The sequence below is a fragment of the Pseudochaenichthys georgianus genome, unplaced genomic scaffold (assembly GCF_902827115.2).
Source record: "Pseudochaenichthys georgianus unplaced genomic scaffold, fPseGeo1.2 scaffold_445_arrow_ctg1, whole genome shotgun sequence".
Classification (NCBI taxonomy): domain Eukaryota; kingdom Metazoa; phylum Chordata; class Actinopteri; order Perciformes; family Channichthyidae; genus Pseudochaenichthys; species Pseudochaenichthys georgianus.
In genome coordinates this window covers 197,471-205,503 of record NW_027263010.1, presented here as the reverse complement: position 1 = coordinate 205,503, position 8,033 = coordinate 197,471, and the positions used below count along the sequence as shown (strand labels likewise).

General features: G+C 46.8%; 1 protein-coding gene across 4 annotated transcripts; it reads left to right on the top strand.

The window, feature by feature from the left end:
- Nucleotides 1-12: 12 nt before the first annotated feature.
- On the top strand, nucleotides 13-6,955 carry LOC117442600 (phosphomevalonate kinase). Of its 4 annotated transcripts, XM_071202448.1 has the most exons (7): nucleotides 13-296; nucleotides 347-364; nucleotides 1,540-1,635; nucleotides 4,725-4,788; nucleotides 5,024-5,176; nucleotides 5,374-5,503; nucleotides 5,595-6,955. In XM_071202448.1, exons 3-7 carry the CDS (start codon nucleotides 1,547-1,549, stop codon nucleotides 5,774-5,776), a joined length of 618 nt encoding a protein of 205 aa, XP_071058549.1. In that variant the 5' UTR covers nucleotides 13-296; nucleotides 347-364; nucleotides 1,540-1,546; the 3' UTR covers nucleotides 5,777-6,955. The 4 variants fall into 4 exon arrangements, with proteins under 4 accessions (XP_071058549.1, XP_033934466.1, XP_033934467.1 ...); XM_034078575.2 differs by having other exon boundaries at nucleotides 13-364; nucleotides 1,543-1,635; XM_034078576.2 differs by lacking the exons at nucleotides 13-296; nucleotides 347-364 and adding an exon at nucleotides 371-487 and having other exon boundaries at nucleotides 1,543-1,635.
- Nucleotides 6,956-8,033: the final 1,078 nt, after the last annotated feature.

Below are 8,033 nucleotides of genomic sequence, written 5' to 3'. Positions count from 1 at the left end.
ACTGAAACAGGTTTCTCCCCTTCCTCTGAGCTGCAGTGGTTCAGTCCAGAATGTGCCTAGGATCACGTGTTACCGTAATGACGGTAAAAAGTAGGAGACTTTACCGTGTTTCTCCATGAACCGTCAGACTCACTGTGAAGTCTTCCTGTTTATCCCGACATTACGGTACCGACCGGTGGTCCGACAGCCGAGAGAGAGTTGATCTGTTATTCTTTATATTAACGCTCTCCTGACACGAACCGGAGGAGTGTATCTGTTATTCTTTATATTAACGCTCTCCTGACACTAACCGGAGGAGTTTATCTGTTATTCTTTATATTAACGCTCTCCTGACACGAACCGGAGGTCCCGCAGCCGAGAGGGAGTGAGTGTATCTGTTTTTACTTTATATTAACGCTCTCCTGACACGAACCGGAGGAGTTGATCTGTGTTTACTTTATATTAACGCTCTCCTGACACGAACCGGAGGTCCCGCAGCCGAGAGGGAGTGAGTGTATCTGTTTTTACTTTATTTTAACGCTCTCCTGACACGAACCGGAGTCAGGGCCGTATCCAGGATTTCCTAAATACCGAGGTCCACACATGTTAGGGGGGTTCGCGGGATACCCCCGAGATTTTTGGGATTTACATTATCTAGTTAGGTGCTTTTTAAGTCCTGTGGGGGGTCACAAAATGGATAATATATCGATTTCAAACCATGTCAGTGGGCTGACAATGTCAGCATCAATTATTTGTAAAGTGTGATATAAGAATCAGTTGATTGTTACTCTTAAAGGTGGGGTAGGTAAGTTTCAGAAACCGGCTCGAGATACACTTTTTGTTATATTCCATGGAATGCTCTTAACATCCCGATAGCAATGAATATCTGAAGTGCTTTGACAAAAAATCCATAAAAAATGTCATCTGTAGAAGCCGTAATACTGTAAAAAGTACAACCTGGCCTACCTGCCTGTCAGCCTGCCATCGGGGCACAAACTGATCTCGTGCCCTCATTGGTCATGTGCGCGTTCGTGTGTGTTGGAGGAGGGGCTCTATAAGGAAGTGGCAGATTTTCGGGTTAGGGTTAGGGTTACCCCCATGGTCAGTAAATGGAAGTACAACAAAGAACCCCGTTTAGTGCAATTATTTCACAAGTTTTGTTATACACAGCTCGGAAAATATTACCGAGGTCCGGACCTCGGTGACCTCAATGGTGGATACGGCCATGAGTTGATCTGTTATTACTTTATATTAACGCTCTCCTGACACTAACCGGAGGTCCCACAGCCGAGAGAGAGAGAGAGAGAGAGAGAGAGAGAGAGAGAGAGATCAGATCAGGGTTATTCCTCTCATCCATCTCCTCTGACGTCATCAATCATTTCTGCTCTTAATAACTGCTCTGTGTTTGTTGCTGTTTAGTTTCACAGTTGACCTCATATTTCAGGTTATTATTATCGATGATGATGATGATGATGATGATGATGATGATGATGATGATGATGATGATGATGATGATGATGATGATGATGATGAAGAAGATGATGATGTATATCCTTCCAGCAGACGGATGGAGGTCTCTGAGCCCAGACTGGTTCTGGTCTTCAGCGGGAAACGGAAGTCCGGGAAGGATTACGTGACGGACCTGATCCAAGACCGGTAACTTGTGACTGTGAAGGTTTCCAAATTCTCTAATTTCCCCTCCTCGACTCCTATCCTCGACTCCTATCCTCGAATCATATCCTTGCGTCTTAAGGCCCGGACACACCGAGCCAAGTTCGTCCGTCGATTGATGTCTGGCCGTCGATGAGCGTCCTGTCGCCCTACTCAGATCGGTGTGTCTTTTCGGCCGTGCCGACACCTTTCGCTCCCGAGGCTGTCTGCCAAATAAATCACTCTGATTGGCTGTTCAGCTTAGCGAATCAGTGCATGAGAAGCGAAATGGAAGTGAAGAAGGCACACACAGACGGCTATTATTTTCATTTTCCAGTACCGCACTAAACATGTTTTCGATAAGTCGTTATGTGAAACCGTCTGTGATGGACGAGAGTGAAAATGGAACACACGCTATTTGTTGTTTGTTTATATCACGCAGTCTGTTCTTCTTCTCTTAGTTATCACGCAGTCTGTTCTTCTTCTCTCGGTTATCACGCAGTCTGTTCTTCTTCTCTCGGTTATCACGCAGTCTGTCTTCCGGTTGTTGCCTCTTTTGTATGACGAATACACACTACCGCCGCCTGCTGGTAAGGAGAGTTATTGCCACTCACGCATGCGCAGTTCGTACGTGCTACTTGGCCGTCGGCTGAAGTCTTTGTGGTGTGTTCCAGTGCGACACATGGCCAAGACGCAGAGACGTGAGGCGACACAACAGTCGGGTCCGTCGGGACGTGTTCTTTGGTGTCAGATTGGTGTGTCAGGGCAGGGCCATTTCTTCCTATGGGCGGACTATGCCGATGCATAGGGCCCCCGCAGCCACTAGGGGGCCCCCAAGCTGAAAGTTCAGGTTCAGCCTCAATATATTTGGGGAGAATTAAAATTATCCGTCTTTATTTGTAGACAGCCAAGCCCCCTCCTGTGTTCGGTGAAGCATTATATGCTTAAATCTAATGTAGGATATAAACACAACTAAACTGCAAAGCTGAGGCTTCTGTTTGTGGGGAAATAAAGTCCAAATCATCGTTGGGCTGTCAGCCAATGAGCGACGTCTGAGGAAGATGAAACATGTAAATTATACATCGTTTTTTCTGCATCTCTTGCATTTATTGACGTAGAGGAGCCTCATTGTTTACCTTTTTAATATCATTTGTTGTAAGTTGCAATTGCTTGGTTTTCGTGAAATTAGCCTGATCAACTTAAAGGCTTCGGGAATCCCCCCATTGTAGTTAAAAAAACTGTAAAAACTAGGGCCCCCAAACAGCTAGAAACGGCCCTGTGTCAGGTCCTTTACCCCTCGATTCCACCGGGTCCGTCTGCGTCGCGTCACCGCTGCGCTGCGGTTTTGGTCTGGCCTCCTCCAGCGTCATTCCCTACCGGGCGCGTTTCAGAAGCGAAGCGTCTTGCCTGCCGGCTCGCAGTTTTTGTTGATTTGGGCATATTTCCTGGACAGGCTATTTTGTACAGACAGAGTTAATAATAATTGTCATATTCCAGTTATAAACGACATGAATCAAAGATGTGTTGCTGTATTTCAGTGGTAAAAAAATGCATTCATCATCATCATTATTCTATAGGGGTGTAACGGTACACGTACCCGTGGCCCTTCGGTTCGGTACACGTGTGTACCGAAGTGTACCGAACGAATATAACGTTAAACGTAAAAAATTGAGAACGTGAACAACTTCTTGGAAGTAATCTCAGGTGCTGCGTCGCAGCATTCAGAGTAATTTGCTCCCATTGTGTTCAACGCATCATGGAGCGAGCAAGTCATTTCATTGGACGAGCTGGTCAGAGGGATGCGTTCAAATGTAGTCAGTAATTTGAGGAACTGTCGAAATGGCGAACGCAGATCAAATTGAGCTAGAAAATCCTCCAGCATCATTGAAGTCTCCAGTTTGGGAACATTTTGATTTCGCAGTTACGAACAAGGATGACGGACAAAGACAGGTGGACCGACCCAAAGCTGTTTGTCGGCATTGTTCAACTAACATTGGTTACGCGGCTGGCCATACATCAAACTTGCACACTCTTGAAAAGGCATCACCCGAACGTGAATATCACCGGTACCAAAAGACTGAAGTGCAAACCCAACTCCCGCTAGCATGTAAGCCTCCACCACTCGCAGAGAGTTCAGACCGAGCCAAAGCTTTTACAAACGCCAAGTATCCTTAGGTTGCCATGTTAGCAAAGCGCTACCTGGCTGTGTCTGCTACCTCTGTCCCTAGAGAGGGTGTTCTCCACAGCAGGAGACGTTGCTAGTGTCAGCTGATCTGCCCTTTCAGCAAGCAATGTGGACAAGTTCATCTTTCTTTAAAAAAACATGAAAATACAATGACAAGCAAGTCCTGATGTCAAACTGGCTGCTCAGGTACAGTACAGTTCAAATACAGATTATTTCAGTTCATCGAAATGCTGGGTTAACCCTACACACGTGTACCGAAGTGAAGGGCCCGTACCGAAATGATTCGGTACGGTTACGTATACCATTACACCCCTACTATCTAAACACTCAGAGTCCTTATCCTCACTGAGCCTCTCAGTCTGACAGGAGAGCTCTCCTCCACCCTGGTTGTAGAAACATCTACTTCTTATATCCGTTAGCGCAGCTAGCACTAGATGCTAATAACAACAGCGCCGGTACAGGTGCGCCCTCTCTCTCGCTCCCACGCTGGCTGTGAGCTGCGGGCGCCTGATAAGCCAACATCCCCCATTTCATCACTTGCAGCGCCCATCGTACAGGGCAGATGGAAAGTGTAACCGGGGTGAAAAGGGTGTTACATTTACTCAATTATGAATGTTGTTACATCAAGGCCGAAAATTAGGATGAGCGCCAACGGTCAAAATGTTTTTCCCCTCCCAGAGCTGCCAGCCCCCCAGATCTGGCGCCTATGCCAAAAATCGGCCCTGCCAGTACGTACAGTGGCAATGTCTCAAGAGGAAACACTGGTTATAATGAGACAATAACCGGCTACACACACACACACTGTACCACACACACAACTACACACACTGTACAACACACACACACCTACATTACTGCAGTACTTCCCAATGTATTGTCTGGATTCTAATCTGTCCCGTTCTTCCTTTAGTTTAGGATCCGATGTTTGCTGCATCCTGCGTCTCTCTGGACCGCTCAAGCAGCAGTACGCTGAGGTGAGACAGCTGATAACCTTCTGAGTCAGGCTGGTTCTGATGGTTCTGCTAAGTCAGACTGGTTCTGATGGTTCTGCTGAGTCAGGCTGGTTCTGCTGAGTCAGGCTGGTTCTGATGGTTCTGCTGAGTCAGGCTGGTTCTGATGGTTCTGCTGAGTCAGACTGGTTCTGAGTCAGGCTGGTTCTGATGGTTCTGCTGAGTCAGGCTGGTTCTGATGGTTCTGATGGTTCTGCAGGAACATGGTCTGGACCTGCAGCAGCTGCTGGGCCCGGGTCCTTACAAGGAGCAGTATCGGGCCGATATGATTCGCTGGGGAGAAACTCGGCGCCATGACGACCCCGGGTTCTTCTGTCGCCTAGCAACCAGAGAAGCTTGCCAACCTGTCTGGGTACGTCCCTGTGATGTCACTCAATTATTTGTTGTGTTAACGCTCTGGTCAGTTGACCCTCTCTGCTCTCTGGTTGGTCAGTTGACCCTCTCTGCTCTCTGGTTGGTCAGTTGATCCTCTCTGCTCTCTGATTGGTCAGTTGACCCTCTCTGCTCTCTGATTGGTCAGTTGACCCTCTCTGCTCTCTGATTGGTCAGGTGGTGAGTGATGCCCGCCGTCAGACTGATCTTCAGTTTTTCTGCTCGGAGTTTCCTCGGCAGACTCAAAGTGTCCGAGTTCAAAGTTCAGAAAAAACACGGAAACAGAGGGGGTGGAGCTTCAGCACAGGTAAGACCACCTGACCGTGCATCTCTCTGTCTGCTTACCTGTCTGTCTGTCTGTGTGTCTAACTGTCTGTGTGTATCTGTCTGTCTCTCAGGTGTGGATGATGCAGAGTCAGAATGCGGGTTGGACAGTGGAGTTGAATTTGATTGGATCATCACTAACGAGGCCGACGCCCCCTCGTTAGATGAGCAGCTGCAGCCAATCCTGAAGCTGGCTGAGGAGGCGGTGACATCATCCCGTAGCAGACCTCCAGATGACCCTGTACTGGTTCTGTAGGGCAGTGGTTCCCAAACGGCGTGCCGCGGCACACTGGTGTGCCGTGAGGCAAGTCCGGGTGTGCCGTGGGATTTTGTGACAACCATACGTTATTATTGCAATATACAACTACACAAAAATAATTATTTTTTAATTTACTATATCAGTACTTTGTAGGTTTATATGTACGTAATCTGCGCGACTTGCGGGTCCACATCTCCGCGTGCAGTGCTGCATACACATGGCTGAGTCAGCGATAACTCTCGAGGGGTGGAGGTCTGCCCATTATTTTGAGTTCATCCGAAGAATAGACAGGAATGTGACGGTGAGGTGCAAACTGTGTCCGGGCCAGAAGCTGTTATCCACTGCTGGAAACACCACGTCACACCTCAACACACACCTGCAAAGAACACATGCTAAGGTGGAGCTACCGCACACGCCATTTGTTGTTTGTTTATATCACGTAGTGGTCTGTTCTTCTTCTGTGTCTTCCGGTTGTTGCCTGTTTTGAATGACGAATACACACTCCCGCCGCCTGCTGGTAAGGAGAGTTATTGTACGTGCTCGGCTGAAGTCTTTGCGGTGTCTGGCTCCAGTGCAACACATGGCCAACACGCAGGAGAACACGCCGACGCAATAGCGTGAGCAGAGATAGACTGCGCAAAATATACAGATAGCAGGAGACAGAGAACAGCCATGGTCAGATAGCAGGAGACAGAGGACAGCCACGGTCAGATAGCAGGAGACAGAGGACAGCCACGGTCAGATAGCAGGAGACAGAGGACAGCCACGGTCAGATAGGAAAACATTCAGGATCTGGATCAGTCTTATGCGACAATGGAAACTGAACTAAAGAGAACATTTGAAACTTTAGCAGTCTGCGTGATCTGCCTGCAGGGAGGGGCGGGCCGGCCCTGCGAGTAAAGTAACGAGTAAAGTAACGAGTTACTTTATGTAGAGTGTAACGAAGTAGTGTAATATATTACTTTTTTTTTTAAAGTAATATGTAATATATTACTTTTTTTTTAGTAACGACCCCATCTCTGCTGAAATGTTACATTTATAATTTGTAGTTCAGGACCATGGACCGTGCAGCTTCCTTGCATTGACAGTTCTCTGTGCTGAATTTCCTTTGTCTCATGTTTAATGTTGTGACCTGTCTGGTTTAAATGAGTGTGTTGCTGCTTTGATGAAGCCTAATTTGATAACGTTTCAATTAATTTCTGAATATTTCGTTAATAAATATTTCATGAGTAATATAGTTGTCTTTGTCACATTTTATTTGGCATTAGTAATAATTATGCACATGTACAGATATTTTACATGATATCAGTGATAACACGTGTTATAAGGGCTATTTTGCACAATAGGTGTGCCTTGAGATTTTTACTTGTCCTTTGGCGCCTTGGGCACAAACAGTTAGGGAACCACTGCTGTAGGGAACCTTCCTGATGGTGTGACAGATGTTTATGGGGTCTGTAGGGAACCTTCCTGATGGTGTGACAGATGTTTATGGGTTCTGTAGGGAACCTTCCTGATGGTGTGACAGATGTTTATGGGGTCTGTAGGGAACCTTCCTGTGGTGTGACAGATTTTATGGGTTCTGTAGGGAACCTTCCTGATGTGTAACAGATGTTTATGGGTTCCTGTAGGGAACCTTCCTGATGGTGTAACAGATGTTTATGGGTTCTGTAGGGAACCTTCCTGATGGTGTAACAGATGTTTATGGGTTCTGTAGGGAACCTTCCTGATGGTGTGACAGATGTTTATGGGTTCTGTAGGGAACCTTCCTGATGGTGTAACAGATGTTATGGGTTCTGTAGGGAACCTTCCTGATGGTGTAACAGATGTTTATGGGTTCTGTAGGGAACCTTCCTGATGGTGTGACAGATGTTTATGGGGTCTGTAGGGAACCTTCCTGATGGTGTAACAGATGTTTATGGGTTCTGTAGGGAACCTTCCTGATGGTGTAACAGATGTTTATGGGTTCTGTAGGGAACCTTCCTGATGGTGTAACAGATGTTTATGGGTTCTGTAGGGAACCTTCCTGATGGTGTAACAGATGTTTATGGGTTCTGTAGGGAACCTTCCTGATGGTGTAACAGATGTTTATGGGTTCTGTAGGGAACCTTCCTGATGGTGTAACAGATGTTTATGGGTTCTGTAGGGAACCTTCCTGATGGTGTAACAGATGTTTATGGGTTCTGTAGGGAACCTTCCTGATGGTGTAACAGATGTTTATGGGTTCTGTAGGGAACCTTCCTGATGGTGTAACAGA